Below are 27348 nucleotides of genomic sequence, written 5' to 3' on the forward strand. Positions count from 1 at the left end.
GCTCCTGTTTTGGGTGCGTAGATATTTATAAGCACTATTTCTTCTTGTTGGAGTGTCCTTTTGATCATTATATATTGCCCCTCTTTGTCTCTCTTTACTTGTCTTATCTTGAAGTCTACTTTGTCTAATATGAGTACTGCAACACGTGGTTTTTTTTGTTTGCCTTTAGCTTGGAGTATTGTCTTCCATCCCTTCACTCTGAGCCTGTGTTTGTCATTGGAGCCGAGATGTGTTTCCTGGAGGCAGCATACTGTTGGGTCTTGTTCTTTAATCCATCTCACCACTCTGTGTCTTTTTATTGAAGAATTCAATCCATTTACGTTTAGGGTGATTATCAATATATGAGGGCTTAATGCTGCTATTTTGTCACTCATTTTCCAGTTCTGGATTTCCTTTGTTTCTCATTCTGTGTATTATGATCTACCAATCAAGTTAAGTAGTTTTTAATGTTGTGTTTCTTTGTTTCTCCTTACTTATCATTTGCATCTCTGTTCTGCTTTTTTGTTTAGTGGTTACCATGAGGTTTGCATCCAAAATCTTGTGGATAAGATAGCCCATTTTCTGATGACCTCTTATTTCCTTAAACTAAATTGATTCAGTCCCTTTCCTCTTCCCCTCCTAGGTTGCTTTTCTCACATTTTATTCCATCTTGTGTTATGAGTTTGTGGTTAAAATGACAAGATTACCTTTATTTTTGGTGTTTTCCTTCCCTTTATCTTTAATGCTGTACTTGAGTACTTGCTCCTGCTCTGTCTCCCTATTTATATCCTTCCTCCATGCTTTGTAACACCTTTCTCCTCCCACCTCTTTTTTTTTTCTTCAAGTATGAGGGTCCTCTTGAGGATTTCTTGTAGGGAGGGTCTCGTGGCTATGAACTCCCTTAGCTTATGTTTGTCTGAGAAAGTTTTTATCTCTCCATCATATCTGAAGGATACTTTTGCTGGATAGAGTATTCTTGGCTGAAAGTTTTTTGTTCTTCAAATATTTGAATATGTCATTCCAGTCTCCCCTAGCCTATAAGGTTTCTGCAGACAACTCCACTGAAAGCCTGATGGGGTGCCTTTGTAGTTTATTTTCTTCTGCCTTGCTGCCTTTAGTATTCTTTCTTTGTCATTCACTTTTGTCAGTTTCACTACTATATGCCTTGCAGTAGGTCTTTTTACATTGACATATTTAGGAGATCCGGTAGCCTCTTCCACGTGGATTTTCATCTCCTTCCCTAGGTTTGGGAAGTTCTCTGCTATTATTTCTTTGAACAAGCTTTCTGCTCCATTCTCCTTCTCTTCTCCTTCTTGAATACCTATAATTCTTATGATGCATTTCCTAATTGAGTCAGATATTTCTCAGAGACTTTATTCATTTCTTTTTAGCCTTAGTTCTCTCTTCTCCTCTATCTGGAGCATTCCAAAGTGTCTATCTTTGATTATTCTGAATGTTCCTCTATGATGTCTACTCAAGTGTTCAGGGAATCCATATTTTGTTTTATTTTTTCCATTGTGTCTTTCATCTCTAACATTTCTGACTGATTCTTCTTTATAGTTTCAATCTATTTTGTGAAGTAGCTCCTGAACTTGTTGAATTGTTTCTCTACATTCTCTTTTAACTCATTGAGTTTTTGATGATAGCTATTTTGAATTCTTTGTCATTTAGATTACATATTTCTGTGTCCTCAGGACTGAATTCTGGGTGCTTGTCATTTTCTCTCTGGTCTGGAGATCTAATATGATGTTTAGTATTGCTAGAGGGAGTGGTTCTGTTTTTTTGCATCCTGGTGTTATTTGGTTGCTGTTACTGCCTATTGCCACTGGGGGGGGGGCGTGTCAAGAGCCGCGTAGTGTGAGCCCTTTGCCTTCAGCTGAGATTCTAGGTGCTGGAGCCGGCACTGGGTGGTGTGGGGAGAAGGGTGCTTTCTCCTGTGTGCTCTTGGGTTTTCTCCCTCTGCTCTCCTGGGGTGTTTACTTGATAAGGTCATCCTCTGTGAAAGTTTTCGCCCCAGTAGAGGGCTTCCCTCTAGGCTGCAAGGGTCCTTGGGAGTCTTTGATGTTCCTGAAAATGACTGTCTCCTCCCCTGTTCCTTCCCTCTTGGAGGCTTCCTGTGGTCCCAAATCGCAGTCTTTATGGGAGGGAGCGAAGCTTTTTCTTACCCATTTCACCTCCTCTGAGGGAGACTCCAGTCCCTCCACCCTCTGTTGTATGGCTGTGTGGGTCTCTCAGACGGTTTTTGTGCTGTGTCTGGATGTCCTCTGTTGGAATATGAATGTCCTTTTCGTTGTATCTTGGAGGGGAGAGATTACGCTGCCATGATGCTGATGTCACTCCCCATTGCTTTTTTGTTTTTGGTATTTTTATTGGTTGTTAGTATAGGAAAAGGACACATGTCACCAATACCAATACCAATTTGCAAAAGCTACCAAGCTCATAAGTTATTTTTTAAAAAATAAAAATAAAGTAACAGTTGTCTCTGGACTGAAATGTGCAGTGTGGCCAGGCCTCACCTTCAACAAAGTCTGGGGCCATCTCATGGACTAAGAGCTGGCGCTCCCCAAGTCCTCCTGACATTTAGGACACCTGGTTCCCAATCACTCCTGCTGGCAGGGCTTGCCTTCCACAAGCACCTCAAGGGCAGTGTAAATCTCAGCACAAACTCACAGGTATTCGCTTTACTTGCTAGTACCCAACTATTTCAAGTAGGAAAAGCTGCCAACAGCACATTAAATGCTGCCTCAACCTGGGAGTCAACTTCCTCTAGATTCCAAAACTAGTCCCAGCCCAGTGTCAAGCCTGTTACCCTTGATGTACCTGGATAGGTCGGAGCAAAGTGTTTGAGAATATGGTCCTGGGAACACGTGCTTTCCTGCTCTGGGCCATTGCTACTGGCACACAAACACCTAGTTCCCCCCAGCTTAAAAATGGAAACAACATGCCCCGTCTTGGCCCCCCATCCACCTCAGACAACAGTCTGTTTCCCTGCTCCCGTGAGAGCTGCTGTGTCTGTCTCCAGTTCCTCACGGCACCCACTCCAGCCAGGCTTCTCCCAGGTGAACTGCCCTTACAAAGATACCGATAACCTCACTTGCTAGATGAATGGTCACTTTTCAATTCCTCACTTTATTTTACCTTGAGCAGCATTCAACACAGCTGCTCACTTACTCCTTCTTGAAATTCTTTTCTTGGTTTCCTTGACACCAAGTCCCTCACCCGACAAGCACCCCACCTTGCAAACTTGCTCCTCCTACAACCTTCCCAAGCTCAGTAATGGTCACTTGATTCTTTCACCATTCAGCTGAAAACCCCAGTCATTCCTTACGCCTCTGGTTTGCTCGAACCTTACATCCAGCACATCAGCAAATTCTGCTTGCTCTATCTTCAAAATATATCCAGAATGCAACCATCTGTCCTGGATTCTACTGCCACAGCTGAGGCCCCTCACACACTCACCCCTCACCAAAGTACCGCAGCAGCCTCCCGACTCTCTCCCACAACACAATGCCGAGCCCTCCACAGGGCACCTGAGAGAGCTTTTGAAAATGCAAGCTGAAGATTTCAGGCTCTGCATGAAACCCTGCAGTAGCTCTCCACCAAACTCACAATGAATGTGAGGGCCCCTCCAATGCCTAAAAGGCCCTCATATCACTCTGACCTCATCTCCTTTGTCTTTCCCCCAATTCACTCTGCTCCAGCCACTCTGGCCCCTGGTCATTCCTTGAATGTGCAGGCATGTCCCTACCACAGGTCCCTGCGTCTGCCACCATGTTCTGTCCCAGGCTCAAAGGCCAGGCCAGGATGGCCCTCACCCACTGCACTCCTTACCCCTTCCCCAGTTCATCCTTTCCCTAAGGCACTCACCACCATCTGACATCCAGCACTTCTTTGTTTCCTCTCTCTCCTCGCCTGCAAATCAGCTCCATGAGGGCAGAGCCTTGTACTGCTGTGTCTCCAGTGCTTTGAACAGTCCCCAGCCAAACAGGAATTTAGTGAAAAAAATCCAAAATTTGTTGAATGAATGAATTTATGGTGGAACTTGATTTGATAATTGCATCTGCTGGCATTGCTAACAGTGGTAGTCAGGATTCTAAGAAAACAGGAATGCATCTGCATGGTCTAAGACTGATGAAGTGCACCCCACGAAAACACCAGGAAAATGCCAGGTGCAATGGAAACACAAAGTCTAACAGACATTAGTACCTGTTAATTGACTTACCTTTTTCAAATGATGGTACATTCTCTTGCAACAATTTGGTAAGCTGTACTGTATTTAAATGTAAAAACCTCAGTTGTTCTCGCATTGGTTTCCCTTCTATGGCTGGGAATAAGAGATGGCCTACACTGTTTTTTGGAATTGGCAGACCAAGCCCTATTGCTAGTGTTGCAGCCAAGTCAGTCTGCTGAACGTGCTTTGGATATCTGATATCACCTAGAAAAAAGACAACAGTTTAAGTGACAGGCTCTAGGACACGTGTGATGGTAGTTATTCTCCAAGCTGACCTTCTACAACTAATGTAAGTCAAATTACTCATCTCTTCCCACCATTCCATGTGGATTCATACAGAAAGCAGCTTGCTGTTTTTTATGTCCATAAATTTACTGAACACCCATGCTGTGTAGAGCGCGGTGTGAGTTTTGGATCATGGGGTGGGCATGCAGTAGGAGGTAGGGCAGCAGATGCTGAGGGATGGTGGCTTTGGTGAGGTCGACAGTCAGCCCCCTCAACAAGGGTGAGGGCAGGATCACCGGTGGCCCTGCTCCTCTGGGTTCAGAGTGGTCCGCGCGGCTGCACAGAGAGGCTGACACAGCCACTGCAGTGCCTCCTGAGCAGTAGCAAGTGCCTCTACTGGGGAGAGTGGAATGAGGCTGGTTCCACTGGGCTGAGTCCCATAACCAGCTCTGACAAGCACAGCGGCTTCCTACTGAGGGCCAAGCCACTAGAGTGCTTCAAGCCCAGCTGTGGTTGGCTGTCCTACTACCCCTGTAATGTCAGGACATGGGGCTCAGGCCCCTGCTCTGCTGTCATTCAGTAGGAGACTGTTGACAAGAAACGCAACTTTCCTTTCTGTAAAGAGGGCACCCAGCCCCCACATCCCAGAAGCCACAATGCAGGTCTGCAAGGGGCTGAGGGCCACCAGGAAAGTCTGCCCAGGAGAGGTGTTGCTCAGTCCAAGTCTGTTAGATACACCAGGGTGAGTTTGTGCAGGTTTTACTGTGATTGTGGTAATTTTGGGTTGTATAGAATTTTTCTTTTAATTTGTTAAATTTATTAATCTCTTCTTGATCACCCTCTACTGATGGCTTCTGGGTTACATTTAGAAAGAGCTTTTACATTCCAATATTATTACTTGTTTTCTTCTAGTATTTTCTTATATTAAGTGCTTTGATCTGAAACAAAACAAAACAAAACCCAGAACAAAAAGCCCACCTTAACCTGTTCTGGGCACTGGTATGGTGGTGGTGCTGGTGCTGTCACTCTGAGACCATTGTGGTCACTATGCAACACTAATTCTATCATAGCTGGGGTTGTTGACAACCAGGATTCTAAACTTGGGAGGAAGACAGTACAGACGGAAGATCTAAGAAATTAATCTTACAGTAGTGAATGTGAACCGCAGCTATCAATGCAAACTCAAGATCAATTTTATCTTACAAAGATTTCCTTGCTTTGTCCAGAAATGACAACTAAGCCAGTATCCACAAGCACCACTAGCACTCAGATGGTGGTTCTCAAAGACTCCTTTCCACTGAAAGGAACCAGGGCATCTTGGAGAAGCTGCTGGTCCCAGGTGCAGGGAGGGGACTGTGTGTGAGTGGCTGGAACACCTTCTCAGACCAGGCAGCAATAGAGTGCTCAGAGACACTGACATCTTTGAGACCTTAAAGTCAGAAGGACTCAGGAGCTGATCTGAAAATGCTCCCACTGGCCAAAAGTAGGACAATTTGAACATTAAAAAGACTAATATCCGGCTGGCCCCATGGCCGAGTGGTTAAGTTCGCACGCTCTGCTGCAGGCGGCCCAGTGTTTCGTTGGTTTGAATCCTGGGCGCGGACATGGCACTGCTCATCAAACCATGCTGAGGCAGCGTCCCACATGCCACAACTAGAAGGATCCACAACGAAGAATATACAAGTATGTACTGGGGGGCTTTGGGGAGAAAAAGGAAAAAATAAAATCTTTAAAAAAAAAAGACTAATATCTACAATGAATTGAAACAAATAAGATATGCTTAAATACATGAGTTCACAATGTTACTAAAAAGAACAACTAACTGATCATAGTTGAAGCACGCTAGTGAACTCATAGTAACTCATTCACCGATTTGAAACTGGTAACTAAGTGGAAAGAATAACTCATCATTTATCCAATCTCTTTTATATAAATGGTAGTGCTGGGTATCCGAAAAGTAGATGGGGCAAGATTCTCTGTATAGAATTATTCTGGCTAGTTAACGAAAAAAAGAATTATAGAATTAAAATACCACTATTTGCAACCTCTAGTGAATTACTGGCCCTAGCTGATCATCAGTGGCTCGTGACATCATAATACAGCAGACAGTCAGACATCATGTACTTCCTGTTAGAAACAGCCTTGCCAAAACCCACCAAGCCAACAGGATCTGAATCTGCTCCCTCGTGCAGGCCAGACGGGATTTACAGGATGGACAAAGAACACGTCAGCAGACAATGCAGAGAGACTCCACAGGACACACAACCAAGTTTCTTCAGCAAATAAATCATGGTAAAATAAAAGATGATGGGAGTGGGGTCCTATAGATTAAAAGAGACTTAAAGAGACATATCAACAAATTGCAGTACATGGAACTTATTTGTATCCTAATTCAAACAAACTAAAACAACTAGAGAGAGAGAGAGAGAAAGACAGACTTTGAAGACTGACTATTTGATGATATTAAGGAATTAATGCTCTTTTTAAAATGTGATAATGGTATCAAAATTATGTAAAAAGATAAAAAGAGAGCATATCTTTTAGAGATCTGCTTCCAAGTTACAAAGGAGAGGGCACATGAGTGAGGTTACAGATGATATAAGATTGGCCATAACTGGTTGACAACTGTTGAAGCTAGGTGGTGGGCTTGGGCGTTTACTATACTATTTTTATTACTTTTATGTCTGAAAATTTCCATAATAAAGAGTCTTTACAAAGGATTACAATGTTTTGATCCGGGATTTATAATGGTTAAAGAATGAGGTAGAGACTTAACATTATCTTCATCCAGAAGGTTAGCCAGATGTCCTAACATCATTTGTGGAATGCCCTGTCTTTTTTCCACTAACCTGCAATGCCACCGTTGTCCCCAAAGGCCCATCCATACTGGGGTCTATTTTTGGCCTCTTGATTTTGCTCCGTTGATTAGTGTGACTTGCTCTTGCCAGCAGTAACTATTTTAGTAACTAATCCTATCACAGGGCAAGCCCCATTACAGAGGAAGTTTTATCCTGCAGCAACAGGAAGCCATTAAAGAATTAAAAGCATTTCAGAAAGCCATTCTTGCAGTCCTTCCCCCACCTGCTTCCACCTCCGTTGGCCCCCACTGCGTGCCATGTATAGCTAAGCCATCTTCTAAACATTCAATCAACAAATACTGATGAGACATCCACCAGGTGCCAGGCACTATGCCAGGCTGGTGGGATAGAACAGTAAGACAAAACAGGCAAAGCCCCTCCCTTCATGGAGCTTACATCCTGGTAGCAGGAGGAGACAATAAGATAGACCTGTTCTGCCCAGTGTGAAGGTCCAGGAAGAGGCATGCTCTTCCTCCCAGACCCTCTGACCCTGGACGGATCTAGATCTGTGCTTCTCTTACTGGGAGGTCAGGACTCTGGGGTGGGTAGTAGCAGGCTGGGGTATATAAATCACATGGTACACAATCCAAAATTGCTTATTTTTCAGAATAATAAACACTTGAACATTTTTATTAAAATAAGCAACAAAAATTTGCACGAATTTTAAGATAAAAATAAGCCTTCAAACAACTATCTAGAACAGTGGTGTGAGGAATTCTATGGACCTGATTGTCAGTGAAACAAGCACAACTGGTAAAAATCATAAAAGCCACCACCACCACCACTTACAGCCTCTGGAAACCATCCAGGGGCAAAGAGCAAATGAAGAACCTTTATTCAAGAAAACCTGCTAACACTTGCTAAGAACAGGACAGGATGAGGCACTTGGGGAACCATGTCCCTGATAAATAAATGAAAAGCAACAGGATACACTGGAGTATATGAGGAAGCCATTTGATTTAAAACTAATTCGGCCTGACCTTGTTTTTCCAAAAGGGACTGACGTGGCATGTGGAGCAGGCATTGTGCTTCTGCCTTAAATATTTACAATGTCCCAAAGACAAGAATAATGTCCCTAAAGACAGGGATGCGGCTTCCCCCTGATATCAGCGTTTCTTTAAGGATAAGCATCTCTTCCTGGGAATTAAGGATTAATTACCAACCTGCTGTGCTCACCTTGTGACCACTGACCTGTTGACTACTGATCTGCTGAGCCAGCTAAGGATCTCGTGACTACTATAAAATGAACATTCCTATCATACGTGATGCATGCTATTTGATGGTATATAACCATTCTGTACACCCTACTTCTTCAGTGCCCTTCCTTCTTTGGGGAAGGAAGGCCCCAGGCTAGTCCTCAGATCTGGCTCATAATAAACGCACCCCAATTTTGATTGATTATGGATTATTTACGTTGACAACCTACTCCCTCCCTCTCCTCCCAGCTCAGTGGGACAGAAACTCCACGGAGTGGGTGTAGCCAAGAACACAGGGCTCCCTCTCCCCCAGGTCCCTGTCGGGGGCTCTGTGCTCCCCCAAAAGGGGTGAGCTGCCAGCACTGCTCATCCTCTGCAGCCATGTGGCACAAAGGCTTAATCCCAGGGAGTCGCTGGGAGCCCCATTTTTCCATCCAGTCCCACAGAGAGTCTCTACCCCACATACGACAGCCCCAAAATATTGGGGCCCACTCACCCTTACCCCAGTTTGCTTGTGGGGTGGAGGCTGCCCCCTGGGAGAAGCTAGTGGGGAAGACCAGAGGCAACTACATAGAGTTCTGTGTGTAAAGCAGGTGTCACTCCAAGAAAAGGGGATGCTGCCCCTGCCCACCACTAGGAACTGTGGCTCAGAGATTTTGCCCAGGGAGACAGGCAGGCCAGAGAACAGAGCAAAGCTCCCCTAGAAGAACTGACATTATTTGAAACAGAATGTGGAGAATTCCAGCCTAAGGCTGCTCTTGAAAACAATGGAGATTTTGGAGGCAAGCAACTAGGAGGAGGCTGGTGACTTCATGAGAGGAACAAGCTAAACCACAGGCCAAATGGCAGTTCACCAAAGAGAGCCAGGGAAAACAACAGCTGAGCAGGGCTCTCCTGGGGTCAGAACAACTTCAGCGACTGCCCTTGAAAAATGACCCCTGCAAAGGGGCCCAAATATAATGAGATTGGACCATGGAACACATTTATCATAAGTTGTTGAAAACAAGAGAGCAGTTAGCTGGCAATGAGTTGGAGCCTAACAGCTGGTGTGACAGCAAAGGAGGCAGCAGCTTAGCAGAGCCATCTTGGAAAGAAACAGTCAAAGGGCACCACCAAGATGCTGTCATCCCAGGGAGGCCATGCCCCGAAAGGAGTGACAGCAGAGACTGTGCACTGCGGGGGAAGACACCACTGAAATGGTTCAGCCAAGTCACCCAACAAACAAACCAGCAAACAACAATGACAACAGGCCCTGGTGGGGAGGGATCAGTATCCAGAGTTGCTACCATATGTTATTTAAAACGTTCAGTTTTCATCGAAAATTATGAGCAGCTATGCAAAGAAACAGTAAAGTATGGCTCAAACAGAAAAAAAAAGTTGGCAACAGAACATTCTGCCCTTCTGCAAAGGGCCCAGATGTCAGAGTTAATAGACAAAATCATCACAAATATGTTCAAAGAACCAAAGAAGTGTGTGAAGAAGTAAAGGAAGGTGTGGTGATGACAATGTCTTATTGGCGTATCACTCTGCAACAGAAAGGAATGGAGTCCTGGTGCGTGTTACAACGTGGACCAGCCTTGAAAACACGCTCCTGAGTGGAAGAAGTTAGTCACAAGAGACCATATATTCTAGGGTTCCTCTTACAGGTAATGTCCAGAAGAGGCAAATCTACAGCCAGAAAGGTTAGTGGCTCCTGGCAGCTGAGGTGGGGTGGGTGGATTACTGGGCTGGGGGAAGAGGGAGTGACGACTAAAGAGGCGATGATCCTAAAGCTGATACTGACGATGGCTGCCCAACTCTGAATGAACTAAAAGGAATGCAGTCCTGGCTCATAAAACGAGCATAGGGAGAATACAGAACATAACTATTCTTAAAACAAACAAACAAAACAATGGAAAACTCAGACCCCACGGTTCACTGAGGTCAGCTTTCTAAGCAGTGCTTGCTGGAAGTCCACGTGCAGCCGCCTGGCCCTGGCCCTTCCTGGCTTTGAGGAGGCAGTCAGGCCTCCCAGGGCAGAGATTCTTAAGTACGCATCTTAGAGATGACACATCAGCACTTCAGTTAAACGACAACCCTAACATTCCTATAATGTGAAAACATAAGCTTAGCTGTCTCTTTTCCTCCCCAGAGTACAAGCTCCCTGAGGGTGAAGGCTGTCTGTGGTGCCGGCAAGGTGCCAGGCTTACCAAAGGTTCTCAGGACACCTGTGCTGGATGATGGACAGATGGATGGAAAGGGTGTTTCTGGGGTGGGGCTCCCACCCGGGTGGGTGAGCTACGTGGGACCCTGCTTTGGGTGTGCAGTGTGGGAAAGCTGGGTGTAAAAGGCTGGTGCTCTGGAGGGTACTGCACGCACTCACTGGAAGGCAACCTCCAGCTGGGCACCCAGGAAAGGTTCCGGTTACAAGAGCCAATAACTCGTATCCTAAGAGGTCAGGTGTCCAAGAGGAGGAAGTGCTCTAGAAAGACAGAAGGAAATAGGTGGAAGTTCTTCTCTGACCAATTCTCACTCAAGTGGAAAATTCATTCCACAAGTATTTTTTGGCACCTATCACATGCCAGGCAGCGACCAGGCCAAAGGCATACAGTGATGAACCCAAGAGACTTGGTCCTGATCAGTTCCAGCTTAAAGTGCAGTGAGGAGCCAGGTATTACAGGAATTGTACAAGTCAGTCTGTAATTACAAACCATACTAGAATGATGGTAGAAAGCACTGGGTGCCATGAGAGACTAACAGAGGGAAGGTAATTTAGCTTCATGGGTGAACAAGTGATATTAGCTGAGATCAAGGATGAGTAGACAAGCAGGCTGAGGAGCCGAAGACACCAGAGTGGGCACATGCAAGGAAGAGCTTGTCACTCAGAGGACGTGTGGGAAGGGCAGAGGCCAGGATAAGGTGAATAAAGGGGAATGTGGCTCGAGGTGAAGCTGCGAGGTAGGCTTTTTACTCTATCTAAGGTTCAGTTACTGAAAGGTTTTGTGTATGGGAGACTGGGGATGGTCTGGAAAGTGTGGAGCAAGGGAGAAGGAAGATCAAGGAGGTCGCCCAGGTTTCTGACGTGAAGAACCACTGGTGCCGTCTGCTGACAGGGAAACATGGGTATAGACTGGATGTGAGGCTGTTATCTGTGCTCTGCCTCTGGGAGACCAAGTGGAGGAGTCAGAGAGGCAGCCGAGGAGACAGTCTGGAGGCCAGGAAAGAGGAGACAGCTAGAGGGATAAATGTGACCAGTGTGAGCCTATTCATGGCAGTGAAAACCTGGAAGTGTGGTGCTGGCCTGGTGGCATACTGGTTAAGTTTGCATGCTCCACTTTGGCAGCCTAGTGTTTGTGGGTTTGGATCCCGGCACAGACCTACACACCACTCATCAGCCATGCTGTGGTGGCATCCCACATACAAAATAGAGGAAGACTGGCATAGATATTAGCTCAGGGCCAATCTTCCTCACACACACACACACAAAAAGAAAACCTGGAAGTAGACGAAGTCATTTCAGGAGTGAGTGTGGAATGAAACAAAGAGGCAGTCCAGGGGCTGGCTCCGTGGCCGAGTGGTTAAGTTTGCGCGATCTGCTTCAGCAGCCCAGGGTTTCGCCTGTTTGGATCCTGGGCGCGGACATGTCACTGCTCCTCAGGCCATGCTGAGGCAGCATCCCACATGCCACAAGTAGAAGGACCCACAACTAAAATATACAACTATGTACTGGGGGGACTTGGGGAGAAAAAGCAGAAAAAAAAAAGTGGCAACAGTTGTTAGCTCAGGTGCCAATCTTAAAAGGAAAACGAAACAAAGAGGCAGTCCAGAACAACGGGCCAGGGCCCGGAAGCTAAGCCAGCAAAGACGACCAGACAGCAGAGTGCGACAGGAGGAACACCAGACAAAGAGGGGGGTCCAAGACCAGAGGTCCGCCCTGCCAAAGGGGGCTGAAGGATCACGTGAGAAGAAATAAAGCGTGTCCATGCTGGAATAAACAGCAAGCATGTTGTGAAGCACATTGAGGAGGCAGAGGCCACGCTCAAGGGAGGGCGAGGGAGAAACGGCGGATGGCTGTGAGGCACGCTGGCCCATGTGCTTGGGATGGAGAGCTGGGGTGTCTTAATGCTGATAGAGGGTCCCTCAGCCAGTCCTTCCCTGACTGGTCCTACGACTCTTGTTGACATTGCTATGAAATACAGGGTTTCAAAAAATGGATACTTTTTAAAAGTTTAACTATCAGTGTTTCTTTCAGTTCACATATGCAGTTCAGATGTCTCTAAGCTTCTGGTAACTTTTATTAACAGTTCCAGAGATCCAGGCAGTGACATTCATACAACAAAATTCCCACAAAGAATATTTGTATTTTAGGAATCAGGGCAAGAAATGTGAACTCCAGACTCTGACCGCCCCTTGCCCTATTCATTTTCCTTCTCACATTGCTCAGGAAATTGCAAACTTACATGGCTTCCAAAAAATGGTTTTTAAAATTAAAATCAGGCTACAGAAAACAGAGAAATAAAATACAATTTCAAAACGTTAAACACCCTAAATTCTCACCAGGTTTCCTTTCGAATGCAGAGCTGACCAGGAGCAAAGGGGTGCTCACTTCCTCTGTGGAAGAGGCCCCGTGGCCTCCGGTCTCAGACATGCCATGATCGCCACAGAGAACCAGCAAACTGGGTAAGAGAGTCTCTCTCTCCTGCAAGGCAAAGGAGAAACTTTCATTGCATTCAGACCAAGGAGAACAGTGATCTTGCCAAGAAAACAACTTCAGATTTTAGCTTTACTCTAAAAACAGTAGCTCTTTCTAAATGAGTTAGACCTTTTACCTATGAGTTTACAGCCAGATCAAAGGTCAAGGTCAAATACTGTCATAAATAAAACAAAGAGAATCATATGGAGGTCACAGAGCACAGGAGGGTCATGTTTAGGGCCTCTGAGGGCAGACGATTTGGGTTTGGTTTCTCCGTTGCCACTTCCAACCTGTGAGAGCCAGAGCACATTAGTCTTCGTGCCTCAGTCTCCTCATCTGTCAGAGCCGCCCCTCTGCCCCTGGGGCTCTGCTTTGCCTTTGCTGCCTCTTCACCTGGAATGCACCTTCACAGACGGCGCATCTTCCCCTCCCTCCCTTCAAGTATCTGCTTACATCTCACTTGTCCGCAAGGACGACTGCTCTGACCATGCTGTTTTAAAACTACAGCCTCTCTCTCAGATGCTGTTCCCTCCCCCATCCGACGTTTTCCTGTGGCAGGAATCACTCTCTGGAATACTGATGGACTCCTTTATTATGCTGCTTCTTTGTCCCACCTGGCTAGAAACCCCACATATGCCCAGACAGGAACAGTGATAGAGAAGCAACAGTGATCTAGAGGGAAATCAGGAAACATTACTGGATGGATGGTGGACAGGTGGAGTTAAGAGCCGCTATTCTACAGGGTTGCTGGGGACTGAGTCAGTGCAGGTGAACGTCCAAATGACATCCAGACAGTACCCAGCACACGGCGCGCGCTCCGTTTGAGGAGGCTGAGTAAGGCAACCTGGGTTCACTTTAGCAACTTTATTCCTTCTGGGGAACGCTGGCACCGTGACCTTCTAGCACCACACGATGCACCGCAGCGCACCTCACCTCTGACAGCAGCGCGGTGTGGATCTTCATTAGGACGCCGTCCATCTCGCTGAGCTTGCGCCCGATCAGGGGGCTGCTGGGCCCAGAAACGTGGCCAATGTGGTCCAGTCCAAGGTAGTGGAGGATTAACACATCCCAATCCCCTCTTTTTAATACTTTATCCAAATGCCTCGTAACATTCTCATCCACCTTTAATGGGGGAGACGAACACATGAATAGCTCCCCTAAGTTCCCTTGATCTTCAGTCTCCAGGGAAAAGTGACATGCACATTTTAAAATGTAAGGGTTTATTTTAGGTAACAGGACTTACAGGCATTAGAAAAGATTAAAAAACCTCCCCTCAAAAAACGGTCACAAAAAATTAAATACACATTAGCATTAGATTAAGTTTCACTAATATTGTTTTAATGTCTCCAGGTTACAGATAAGACATATTATATAGCTAATTTAAATGAGCAAGGGTTGTTCTGACAAAAAAATTCCGTGGGGTCACTACTGGGGCTTAACTAAAGCTGAGCAGATGGCCAAGTTACTCAGTGTCAAGTTGTAACGAGGTAACTAAGGGCTAAGGGCAGTTAGCTAAGATAAGACAACCAAGAGTTCAAGTAACCAGCAGGGTGAAGCCGAGGGCATCTATGTATGTCCCACAAGAAGGCTGTTCTGGAGAAACAGACACAGCCCTCAGTGATTAACTGTTAGCCTGGTCAGCCCTGACCTTCAGCCCGCCCACCTCCCTCCCACTGAAAAACCTATCACAAAGACAAGTGTTTCTGAGTGACTGTACACAGGATGGGGAAACTCAGCTACTGAAGGACAGTAAGTGCTGTGTCTGCCCAGGTCAGCTTCAGTCAAAGGTCTCAGTGTAAGCGTGATGGCAGATGTGCCAGCAGGCCCAGCAAAGTGAGAGTGTGGGTGGTTCAAGGCCATCCACCCCCATGCCAAGCTCAGACATAGAGGGGCCTCTGCCCTAGGGCACCTCTGTCTGTCCCAGGGCCAACTTCTAACCATGGGTCTAATCATGCTCTTCTCCTTGTTCAAGACCGCACTCCCAGCTCGGGCTGACGCCCCTCAGGACCGGACTCTGCCCAGCTCACTGTCTAACCTCACACCTCCCCACTGGGGATGCTGCCCTACCCACAGGAGAACCAACAGCCTTGAGAATTCTAGGCAGGCCCTGCAGTCCTCAGGCTCTGCCTCACACAGATGCTGCCACCCATTCTGTCCACCTGGGAAGTCCCACTCACCTGTCAAAACTCAACTTCAAGGGCTCTTTGCTGAGAGGCCCTTCCTGATCCTCTGCACCCTGTCATTGGGTGCTCAGCTGGTCTAGGCTTTGGTCTTGAGAGAACTCTGCTCACACCTGCACCAGGGTTTAGGTTCCTGGGTTGCAACCAATCATGCAAATGAACAAGTTTTACAACTTCTCCATACTACTCCCAATGTATTAACAAAAGCCACACACAGAACAACGTTTTCTCTCACTAAGGAAGAGGGTACTGGGCTCTATCTAGGATAACGTTTTTCTTATTTTAAAAACTGACCTCTGTATAATCTGACACAAAAAATGAGGTTGTTCCATCATATTCCACAAAATGCTTGGGGAATAACTTCACCCATGTTTCATCTCCATAAGAGATGATTCTTTTCCCAGCTGCTTTTGCCTGTGTGATCACGTTGTCTTCCAGCAGTGCAGGAGAATTGAGGTTCATGACGACATCAATGAAGCCAGGGACACTCCCTGTCATCAACGCCTGTAGGAGGAAATGTTCAAGAATTGGACCATGGAATCCAAAGTGTGGCATGGGAACGGGTGCCAAAGACCATTTAACAGATGAAAGAGGCAAGCATAACAGCAGGGCACCCCCAAAACTGGAGGCCAGGTCAGTGTTAGGACAAAGGGGAAAAAGCCACACACAGATTCCGGGTAAAACTAGCAAACTTAACGGTGAAGACGTGACCATGTCTCAAGTGATGAGAGGACAGAGGCGGCTGTGGTGTAGGTGGACAATGGTGGTGGCTGGAAAAGAAGCTACAGGTTATGAGAACAGAAGCCAAGAGCAAAGTGTGGCATGCAAAGAAAACACAAACCTGTGCATTCAGATCCACGTCAGGTCCTCATCTACGCTTCAATTCTGCTCCATGTGACAAGCAAACTCCATATGCGCATCTCATAACCTAGTGATTCTAACGTCCACCCCAGAGGGGAACAGCCTCTCACACACCCAGGGAGGAAGGCAGTCTCTAGGCACAAAATCTCAGGAAGTCTCACAGGAAACTGGCCCAGGGATGCTGGTGGGACATCCTGCCAAGCTGCACCATGATTTCTGGGAGGGGAGGGTGGGTGTGACATGTCCTCACATCTTTCTGATAAAGAGTTAAGTCAACAATCTGCCTCATTTTAGCACAGAGCCTAAGAGGCCAAAGTTATGGGTCACAGGTCTCCATGATCTGGAGTTATCCGATAACCCATGATGCTGGCATCCAGGGACCTGTGCAGTGAAAATAAACAAGAATCTGGATAATGCCAACAGGTGTAATAATTTTGTCAAGACTTCTTTAGCAGCAAATAAATGCAAATATGAATTAACTGGACTTCTGGAATGCCAGAGTGAGGAGCTCGGCAAATCCTCTACCCCAACAGCAATAAAACTGTCAAAACCAACCATTTCAGGACTTTGAAAACTCCCCAAGGATATACAACAAAGGACTATTACATCTTGCTAAGAGCTGTGAGTACCTGTGGTGTTTTAACATGGGCTACTCCCCTGTCCCACCTTCAGCTCTGTGATGCAGGAGCCATCGAGACCAAGAGGGGCCCACCTGATTTGGGGCTCCATGGAAAACTCTCACACCAGGGATGTGATAAAAGCAAGAGGCTAGGCCAACATCACAGCTGCCTGAAGGTTCAATGCTGACTGTAGTAAGAGATCAGGCCAAAATTTAAAAAGGAGATCTGGGGAATGAGACAGTTGTAGTAGATATCTGTAAACTCCCACATATTCCTGGAATCTGGAAGCCTGTGTGCACATATGGGGCTGAGTGTACACTCAGGAGAGACCAGAGGGGGCTGAGTTACCTGTTCCTTCCAGCTGAACAGGAGGCCTGGCTAAAACAGAAAGTGAGAGTCAGGGCAGACTTATAAACTGTCTGAACGGTGAGCATGTGGGCCAACCCACACATTGCTCCCTGCAAAGGGTACAGACCTTACCATGTAGTGTGTTTAAGCACAACCTTTGCCCAATCATTGGCTAACCACTAAGCTATGCTGACTCAGGGTGACCGTTAGGAAGACTGGCTTAAAAATAAAAACAAGAATTGAAAAAAAAAACAAAACGAGCAGAGACATCAGTTACTGCACACTCTGGGGAAGACAGACTCTATAGAACTACTTCAGGCAAATCATTACACAAACAAACACAGCGACAACACCCACCACTCCTGGGGTGGGGATCAGACACCAGAGGTGAGGTGGGGGTTGCATGGATATATACATTTGTTACATCTCACTGACTGTACACATAAAAACACGTGTGCTGTATTCTATGAAACTTCTATCTCAATAAAGCTACTTTTCAAAATGTGAGCCTCTCTCTCACCCCAAAATTCTACTCCCTAAAGGTAACCAGTTACTTTTGGTGAGTATTCTCTTACACTTTTCTGTGTATGTGTACAATCAAAAATATACAGATACATATTTTTTACCAAAATGGTAACAAACTACATAAACAATTCTGCAACTTCTTTGTGCTTTTCAATTAATAATATATCATGAACCTCTTTCCCCAGAAAACACACAGCTACTTCATCTTTTTTTTTAACAGCTACAAAGCACTCCAGTGTTTGGATGTATAATATATTTAACCAATACTGTTTTAATGGTCATTTATCTTAAAAAGCTTTCAAAAGGAGTGCCATTTGAGCTGTGAAACAAGTGAGAGAAACCCCAAGCAGACTGGAGGAGGAAGGCCTGCAGGGGGGCTCTGGCCCATTGCATGTGGTCAATTACACCAAACAGGAAGGATGACCACTTCACTGCTGAAGGAAGACTTCTCTCTCGGCTTGGCAACAGCCCAGCCAATGAGAAACACAGCAGTCCAACCAATGAGAAACACCACAGCCCAGCCAATGAGAGACGCTGCAGCTCAGCCAATGAGAATGTGTAGCTGCCCTGAACTGTTCCTCTCCCCCAATGAACCTTCCTTTCGAAGAGGCCCCCCCCCCCCCCGCCCCCTCATTTCTCTATAAAAGCAGCTCCCCCTCCTTTGTTCCCTGGATTTGCCTGTGGTTCACCAGAGCGCACACATCCTGAACTGCAATTCTTTTTGCTATCCCCGAATAAACTCATTCTGCGGATAAAATAACAGGGGAATTTGTTTTTTAAGTTGACAGAGCTGAGACCTGAAGGTTGGAGTGTTGTCAGATGAGGTGAGCTGGGGCTTTCCAGGGGGAAATGCAGCAAACTGCAAAGACCCCAAGGCAGAAAGAGGGCAGCACACCTGCAGAACTGAGCTGTGTGTGATTGGCGTGGACGAAAGACAGAAGAAGAGGGAAAGCAGCTCAGATGAGGCTGGAGAGGTCAGCAGGGGAAAGCCCACACAGCCTGGAGGCCTGGGTTAGTAGGCAGAGTGTAAGCCCTGGAAGCTTTAAGAGAGGAGTGGCATGACCTGATTTGTGTTTGCACGGGATCTGGACAAGAAGTGGTGCTGGGAGACTTTTACAGTGCAGACTGGAGACTACAGAAGACTGGACCTAGATGGTGGCAGCAGAGGTGCTGCTCACTCCAGCTACATTCACACCCACAGCAGGAAGAACAAGTGTTTACCTCATTTCTTGTGAAGAGTGGGTTACCATCAATCTTTAAATGTCTACAGTGTGATAGACAATTGGCCTTACAGATTGTTTTAGTTTCCCTTGCTCTGATTACTAGTAAAGTCAAAAATCGTTTCATACATTACTGGCCATTTCGATGTCTTCCTTTGCGGATTTCTTTACATCCTTTGTCCAGTTGCTACTGGATAGTTGTACTTGATCAGATCCTCTTTACATATCATGGGCTTAACATCTTTTTTGTTACATCAGCTGTAAATAATTTTTCCAGTTTATCATCGGCCAGTTGACTTTGTCTATAAGGTCCTTTGCCACATAAAGGTTTTCTGTTTTCATGTAGTCGAATCTGTCCATCCCTTCCTCTAGGACTTTCACAAGGCACTTCCCTTCTTCTCACACTAGCTTGGGTTCCCACTGACATTTTCAAGGAGGGCAGGGACTACCTGGTATCCCCTTCACTCTAGGAAGCATGCAGGCAGCAACTGAGTTGCAGCTGGTAGTCCTAGGAAGTCGAAAGAGAGCTCGAGTCTGTCACTTTCTTGGAGGTTTTCCCGTGGTTTCAGTGGCCTTGGGAACAGTAGATTCTTGCCTTCTGAGAATTAAGGAGGGCTCTGCAGAGACTACTGAAAAAGGATTTGACCTGGGCACCCTATTCTCCAGCACTGCTATATAATGCAGTGTGACCAAGAGGCTTTGGAACCAGACAACAGAGGCTCATGATCAGTTTCTGAGGCCAGTTGGGTGATTTTACCACTTCAAGCCTGTTTCCTCATTTGGAAAATGGAGAAGACAGAAGTGCCTATCTCATGGAGCCTATCTCATGGGGTTTTGGTAAATGTGTGTGAGATAATGCCTGCATTCTGTACTCACTGTAGCCAGTCATCAGTAACTGCTCCTTATTATGACTATAAATTCCCTGAAGAAAGGAAAGGCATTCAAAAATTATATAATTTTAGAAAGAAGCTACTGCAGGATCTTAACATGTGAAAGTGCTATCAGGGATATTAGTCTTGAGATGTTAAGATCAGTGTTTCATGACAATTGTATCAAAACTCTGAGATTAACTAAGTCCCTTCCCAATCTGGTGCCACGGAAGGGGACACATTTCTTAGCCAACACTACCCAATCCTAACAAATTCCAGAGCTGTGTAACCCTAACTCCAGTATGGACTTCCTGTTCTAGCTCCTCCCTGATAAGGAATGAGTAGCAACAACCTGTAGAGGACTGAAAACAAAATGAAATACTGGTTTTGTGAAATGAAACAAATGGGCTGGAGATGGGAGGCCCTAAGAACCACAGTGGCCAACGTGCAGGTCTGATTAGAACCTGGAGCTTGCGCACTCACTTACACATTTTCTTACAAGTCAGCCCAGATTCCTAATAACACTTTTCTTACCAAAACGGAGGAACAGTTTCCTTCCAGACTTCTCATAGAACAGATAAAGAAATCAGTGCTCCTGATGGCCTGGAGTCTGGATGCCCTTCTTCCAGCACGACAGGTCTCAGCAAAATGACCACTCCTCAGAGGCCATCCTTGACCATCTTGACTAAGGTGCCCTCTCCCACTCCCCACAACTCTCCATTGTGTTCTCCTCCTTGATTTCTTCCACAGCATATATCGCTTTCTGAGACTATCTTATTTGTATACTTATGTATTTTCTGTCCCCTCAATTAGAAAGTAAGCTCCATGAAGAGAGGACAGTTGCTGTCTTATTCTTCACCGAATCCTTCTTATCTAGAACAGTGTGTGGCACATAGTAGATGCTCAATAAATATTGCCAAATGAAGGAAACATCACATCCAAAAGTGGCAGAGAGTGGGAAACGCAAGAATACAAAGTCAGTGAAAGATGTGGCATTAAACCTTTCAATCCCAGACTCTTCTATTCATCCAGTAAACATGTACTGAGTATCTACTAAATGCTGCCCCCAAGCTTTAAATGAAGAGGTGGCTCCTTCTCACCAAGTAGTAAGGTGTCACATGATCAGCCATAGATGTAACGCTCAGCCAGCAACTTTTATACCATGCTAGCGTGCAATATATTCACAGACAAACACTTAAGCTCCTCTGTCTCCTTCTGCCTCCTCCCATTTACTCATCCTTCCAGTGTGAGCTTGAATGTACTTTCCTCAGACAGGCTTTTCTGACCCCCCCCAACTACACTGAGCCCACCCCCCCCAACAATGAGCACCATGTCCTGTTCTTCATCACACATTAATCGCACTTTATAACTGCATGTTCATTTGTATGTGCATTTAATGGCTACATCTCTCATTAGAGACTAAAAGCTCCATGAAGGCCGAGATACCATTTTGCTTCAACTGTGTACCTGTTACAATGTCAGCACATAGGAGTTGCTCAATAAATAGTTCTTGAGCCTATCAATAAAGCTTACTTTTATCCTTACCCATAGTTCTTGAGTGAAGCACTATGCACTTCAAAGCCACTCTCAGTAGGCTGAACAGCTGAAGGTGGTTTATCCAGCAGAAACTGTGATAGCTGTCAAGGCCAGATAATGCTGGTTTGGCCACTGTGTATACTACAATTTTGGACTAGTCTTTTAATTTATCTGAGTTTGCTTCTTCATTTGTAAAGTCCAGAGATTGAGCTAGATAATCCTAAAGGCTCCTTCCAGGATTGTAACTAACCCACTGATGATTAAAGAAGAAAGCAGGTTAGCAAGGAGGATGGTAACTCTTGGATTAGGCTAGCCTGGACGATCTGGCTCTAAATCCTTTATGGTCCCCATGAGTTTTGACTACTTGACGAGGGGCACAAATCTTGGGTCTCAGCTCCATCCCATCTGTGAGGCTTCTTCAGCATTCTACTGCCCCAGCCAGGTTGACAGCACCAAACTAATTTCTATTTAGTTAAAACTGGGACTCCAAGTAAAAGACTACTCTAGAAAAGACTACTCTAGAAAGCCCCTCTAAACCTCTGAAGGAGTCAAACCATGATCTATAAAACATTAAGTCATACCATTTACCTTGATTCGAGGCATAGTAACTGTAGGTGGCTTTGCTTCAGCCACAAAACTGTGCGATGCTCCTTTTTCCACCAGATAAGTTGTATAGGGCATAAATTTCACACCCTTTGAGCCAAAGACAAAATCATCTCTCAAGGCGTCTATCAGCACAATAACAACTTTACTGAAGAGAGGTGGTGGGAGCTTGGTCCAGTTGGAACTGGCTCCTAAAAGTGTTTGAAAGAAAAAAGGAAATTCAATTTTAAACTCTATTTAGCACTCAAGCACCTTATATTTTAGTTTTTGCCTACTTCTCCAGCACATATCCTGTGAAATCTACATATCTCAACCTAAAGAAAAAGGCCTGTTCTCGGTAGACGGTACTGGGGGGGGGGGGGGGGGCTGGGTAGGGTGCGCAAGCTCAGGGAGTCCCAGTATTAAGTAGTGAATTGCTCTTACCATGGTGAGGAGTACTGGGACCCGGGAGTCCCTTCATGAGGGCTCTGGAATGGGACATTTAGGGAGCTTGATCTAAAACAGTGCTGCAACTAGGGGACAGGCAAGCATATTTGCAAACTGTTTGTAGGGTCACTGGTTGGTAATGTGTGGACCTGGTCCAAAACAGGCAAGCCTTTACCTGGTATGTACTACTGGGTAGGTCAGGGCTAGGAAGGGGTCTATGCAGGGAAGTCTTAACCATTGTGAAAAAAGGGGTCTTGGAGGAATGTCATAGAAGAAAACACGAGAGGTCTACAGGAATCTTCTCTGTTGTGTTTTACTGAGCGAAAAGGGTGCCCAGAACAGGGAGTGACCCAAAGGCCTGTGCAGGGAAGGGGGCGTCACTGGATGAGTCGAGCTGGGGAGAAGCGGGAGCCTTTGCGGTGACCAGGGAGGAGGGTCGAAGTAGGGCGGGTAGGTGGTTGCCACAAAGCTCTAGGATACATAAGAAGAGGCTCAAAGGGTAAGAAGGGGGCTCTTGGTGATGGGGACTAGAATGGAAGAGACGACCCGGGAGCCCCGGGAAGAAGTCTGAGAGGCGTGGCTCAGAAGGAGAATCCTCCGGGAAGTGGGCGCGGGGAGCGGAAACGCCCGGGGCGGGGTCCGTACCAGCCGAGGGTTCGGGCGCTGGGGGCTCTGCTTGGTGCTTCGAGCTAGAAGAGGACCGAACCGGAGCCGGGAAGAATCCCCGAAGGAAGAGTACGACCCCGAGCACCTCGACCACTACGCAGCAGGCGGCGAAGGTCCCGGAGCCCAGCCGCATCGCGCCCACCGGGCTCCGTGCTTCGCGACCCCGGCGCAAGCCTCGCCTAGCAGCTCCTTCCGGCTCCAGGAAACAGCCTCTGAGCAAGGGCGAACTGACAGGGCTCACAGGCCCCGGCTCCCGGTGTCGGCTCCGGGTGTCGTCACGTCCGCCGGCGCGCGGGAGATACGCACGAAGGGGGCGGGCGCTTCCCGATGCGTGATGACCCTGAGCTCTGGGACCTTTCCGCGTATTTCCGGTGCGCCCACTCGCGAGGCCCCGCCCCTGCCACACCCACTTTGAGTCCCCGCCCCCGCGGGTCCCCGGCCGCCCTGCGTTGCCTGTTTCGCGGGTGGGAATAACTACCACGTGCCGTCCCTCTTGCTGGGAGGTTTCGCGCGTATTGCCTCGTTCCTCCTCACATCAGCGTAGAGCCCTCACGTGTCTTGGGCAGGTCGTGCAGAGGACGCGGTGTCTGACCTGGGCTTCAAGTTGGGCTGCCATTACAGTACATTGCTAAGTGACCTCAAGAAGGTCAGCTGACTTCCTAGGTCTGGGCGTCCCTGTGCCGGATGGGACTCCAGGACATTGTTGGGGCCCCATCCAGACCCTTTACTGGCCACTGCCTCCAGCTTCAGCTCCAGCTCCTGCTCCTGGGTGTGTTTGAGGCCAACAGATCTGTTGACCTGAAAAGCCTCAAAATGAGTTTATCCCAGAATAGCTAAAAGAATTGCAGTTGAGGATGTGCATGTTATGGCAAACCACAGGCAAAGCCAGAGAACAACAGACGGAGCTGCTTTTATAAGGAAAAAGGGGGATGGGAGGGGCTTTCCTAAAGGAAAGTCCCTTGGGGGAGAGGAACAGTTCAGGGTGGCAATGCTTCTCATTGGCTGAACTGTGGCATTTCCGATTGGCTGGGCTGTTGCGGGGGCGGGGGGGATCTTCCCTCCATAGTAAAGTGATTATACTAGTGTTTGGTGTAATTGAGGGTGTGTGAGGCCCCCCCCGCCCCCCCCCCCCCAAAGGCCTTCCCCATCCAGTCTAGTTAATGTTTCTTTATTAATTTCCACAGCTCACAGCTGCCCCCTTCTCTGGAAAATTGCCCTTGGTTGATGGGAACTGCTGAGCCCTGGAAGTTACCAGTCTCCTATATACCTGGAGTCTTTGACTGACTGAGGTCCCCGTATAAAGGCCCAGCTCCTTTGCTTGCTTCTTGGTGACTTAGCCGCAAATTCTCAGAGTTCCACTTTCTTTGTTGTAAAAATTAATAAAGAGAAACCTTATTTAAAATGGAATTGGGAAGCCAGAAGAGAGAACTCTCATGCACATGGCACTCAATGCACACTAGACCCCAACAGGAATAGAGGTACCCAGCATCTCCAATGGGAGGTGACACCACTTACCACCCCAGCAGAAGGAGGGAGGAAATTCCTCCTTGCCCAGCAACATCTCAACCAAAGACAGACTGCTGTGCTCAGCCAGCAAAAAGCCACTATACGTACTTCCTACTCCCAGTCTCCTCCAGGGGACTCTTCATTTATTACAGCCCCTCCCAACTTCGTGAAAAGACATCCCCCTCCCTGTTTCTCTGGACTGCATGTCCTGAATTGCAATTCTTTGCTGTTCCTGAATAAACTCGTTTTGCTGGTAAAATAACTGGCTGTTTATTTGTTTCAGGTGAACACTGTCTGACTTTAGATTCCAAAATTTTATTGACATCTTCTCTCCTGGTTTTTGTTCTCTCTCTTTTTTGTCCATGTGGGTTTATGTTTCCCTCTTCCTGGTCATTTTAGTAGAATATTGGGGAAGCAGGACCAAACACTGTGTGCTGTACACCATAGCCTTCATTCTTCAAGGCTCGTCTTCTAGATTTCTCCCAGGTCATCAACAACCTGGAACACTACAGTTTTAATTCATGAGAATGTCAAAGGCTCCAAGATCAAGGAGCTCTGTAAAAATTTGTTATAATTGGTTTTTGTGACATGGAAAGGACTGCCTATTCCCATAACTGGTTACCCACAGAGTACTGAGCAATGGTGGGAAAAGAACTCCCTTTTTCTTATTTGGTTTTAAAATTTTATTTGCCCAAATGTAGGCATTCATAGATTTGCAAGGTCAAGTCTTCAGAGCAGCCCCTCCCACCCTGGCTTTGGGGTCCCAGCTCCCAGCTTCCTCTCCTTAGCTTAGGCAGCTCTGTGCATCACACCTCCTGTCCAGCTTCCCCTCCCTGAGTCCTTGTGTGTCACATTTGTTTCTGGTTCTCAAAGGTGATGGCTCCATTGAGGCTTGTAATCTGGTGCCAGTCCCTTGACTGCAGCTTGGTGTGCCTCATGTAAACGCTTTCCTGGTGAGTGTTCCTGGGGAGCATTTGGTTGCCTTTCCCTGTTCCCTGGGTGAGTGGCTGTGTAGAGCTTGGCTGTTCCTCCCAGACAGCTCGTTTTTAACTGAAGTGAGCTTTTCCTGAATCAGGTAGCTGTGGGACTGTTCGCCACACAAGCCTCATGCTTTCCTCAACAGACCATTTGCTGTGACATGCTTGCTGGGTGACTTGCCTTGGCCCTGCCGCATTTTCTGCCCCATTGCCACAGTGTCACTTGTCCAGGGGAGCCCCTACTTGGCCTATGCACCCCATTCTCAAGCTTTGCAGCATGGGTTCCAGTGTCCTGTTCACGTGTGCCTGGTGTTCACTCTGAGAGCCTCATCTTCCATCCTCACTGTCCCTGTCCTGCACCTGTTGTCAATCAGCACTGCTTTGCTAGTCCTTTCCATTTATGTGTTAGTTTTGTGGTTTGGCATTTTCTCTTTCTCCAAGGTTATTTGAAGACAATTTGAAGGTGGATTTCTATATTTGTTTCCTATTCTTCTTGTTGCTGTTGGCTGATTTAGAGAGTAGATAGAGAAAATAACAAATTTAGGCTGCCTCTGCAAACAACCCAAGTATTATTTTTAATGATAAAAGAATAGAGTTAAGAGAAAATATTTTAATGCAATAAAATTATTAATATTAAACATGGTATCTGCTTACAAAAAACATTAAGGCACTTGGCTTCTTTTTAGCTAGACTAGAAAATGGCCTATTAGGCCATTTTCCAGGGAGCTTTCAAAAGGTAAAGATTCCTTGGCCCAATTCCAAGCCTACCGAGACAGTGTTCCCCAAGGTGGTACCCAAGGTCCTATATATTTTTTATTCAATTTTTTTATTGTGGTAAAATACACATAACATAAAACTTACCATCGTAACCATTTCTAATTGTACAGTTTAGTGGTATTAAATACATTCATGTTATCGTGCAACTGTTACTGAACCAGAAGTGGGTTTGCTTACCCATCTCTGACACCGGGTGTAGTGGAAGAAAGTAGGAATTTTATTGAAAAGTGCTGAGCAAGGAGAATGGGCAGCTAACACTGTCATCTCAAACTCCCTGAAAAGCTACAAGTGATGGTTTTTATTCGGGGTTTTAGGTAGGAGGGGGGAGCAGGTGGCCTTGGGAGCTGAAGTTCTAACAGTCTTCTGCGTAGGCACAATTGTCTTTCATATTTCTTTGTGGGTTGCATGTGCAAATTCGGGAGTGTTCTATCTGTTGCATTCGGTGGATTTTTAGTCTGTCTAAAGTTTACAGTTGGTCATTTTAGCTTCTCAAGCTCCTTCAAGATGTTTAGTCAGTCGGGGGTGGGGAGCTGTCAGCAAGTTGCTCTCCTATCTGCATCCTCCTGTTCTGCAGAACAAGCTCAGAATCGTTGGTTACTTTGTTTTCCACATCAACCTCCTGGGTACAGGCTTCAAAATTTTAACTTTTTCATTCTTGGTTTCAAAACCATCACCACCATCAATTCTAGAACTCTTTTCATCTTGTAAAACTGAAACTCTGTGCCGGTTAAACACTAGCTCCCCGTCCACCCTCCCCCATCCCCTGGTACCCACCATTCTGCTCTCTGTCTTTATGAATTTGACTCTAGGGACCTCATATAAGTGGGATCCTACAGTACAGTCGGCCCTCCATGTCCTCAGGTTTTGTATCCACGGATTCCGCCAACTGTGGATGCGAAATCCATGGTTACAAAGGGCCAACTGTGTTAATCATTCTGTGCCATTATGTGTAAAGGACATGAGCATCTGAAGATTTTGGTGTCCAAGAGAGTTCCTGGAACCAGTCCCTGGTAGATGCTGAGGGATAACTGTATTTGTCTTTTTGTGACTGGCTTCTTTCACTTCATATAGTG

General features: G+C 46.4%; 1 protein-coding gene across 20 annotated transcripts in view; it reads right to left on the minus strand.

Moving 5' to 3' along the window:
* The window catches only part of PIGG (phosphatidylinositol glycan anchor biosynthesis class G (EMM blood group)), a 49918-nt gene extending 26593 nt beyond the window's left edge, over window positions 1-23325 (minus strand). For 8 of the 20 annotated variants that reach the window (XM_044768045.2, XM_044768041.2, XM_044768040.2 and 5 more), the window contains exons 1-7: window positions 22995-23323; window positions 21909-22114; window positions 15636-15845; window positions 14095-14283; window positions 13026-13167; window positions 6592-6756; window positions 4202-4414 (exon numbers count right to left, since the gene is read on the minus strand). In XM_044768045.2, coding sequence (XP_044623980.1) covers window positions 4202-4414; window positions 6592-6756; window positions 13026-13167; window positions 14095-14283; window positions 15636-15845; window positions 21909-22114; window positions 22995-23148 — 1279 coding nt within the window. In that variant the 5' untranslated portion in view covers window positions 23149-23323. Of the gene's footprint in view, window positions 1-3846; window positions 3943-4201; window positions 4415-6591; window positions 6757-13025; window positions 13168-14094; window positions 14284-15635; window positions 15846-16182; window positions 16998-21908; window positions 22115-22994 lie in introns of those variants that run through there. The other 12 variants (XM_070506445.1, XM_070506444.1, XM_014832174.3 and 9 more) reach the window with 6 other exon arrangements.
* Between the last annotated feature and the right edge of the window lie 4023 nt (window positions 23326-27348).

The sequence above is a fragment of the Equus asinus genome, chromosome 3, assembly GCF_041296235.1.
Source record: "Equus asinus isolate D_3611 breed Donkey chromosome 3, EquAss-T2T_v2, whole genome shotgun sequence".
Taxonomy (NCBI): domain Eukaryota; kingdom Metazoa; phylum Chordata; class Mammalia; order Perissodactyla; family Equidae; genus Equus; species Equus asinus.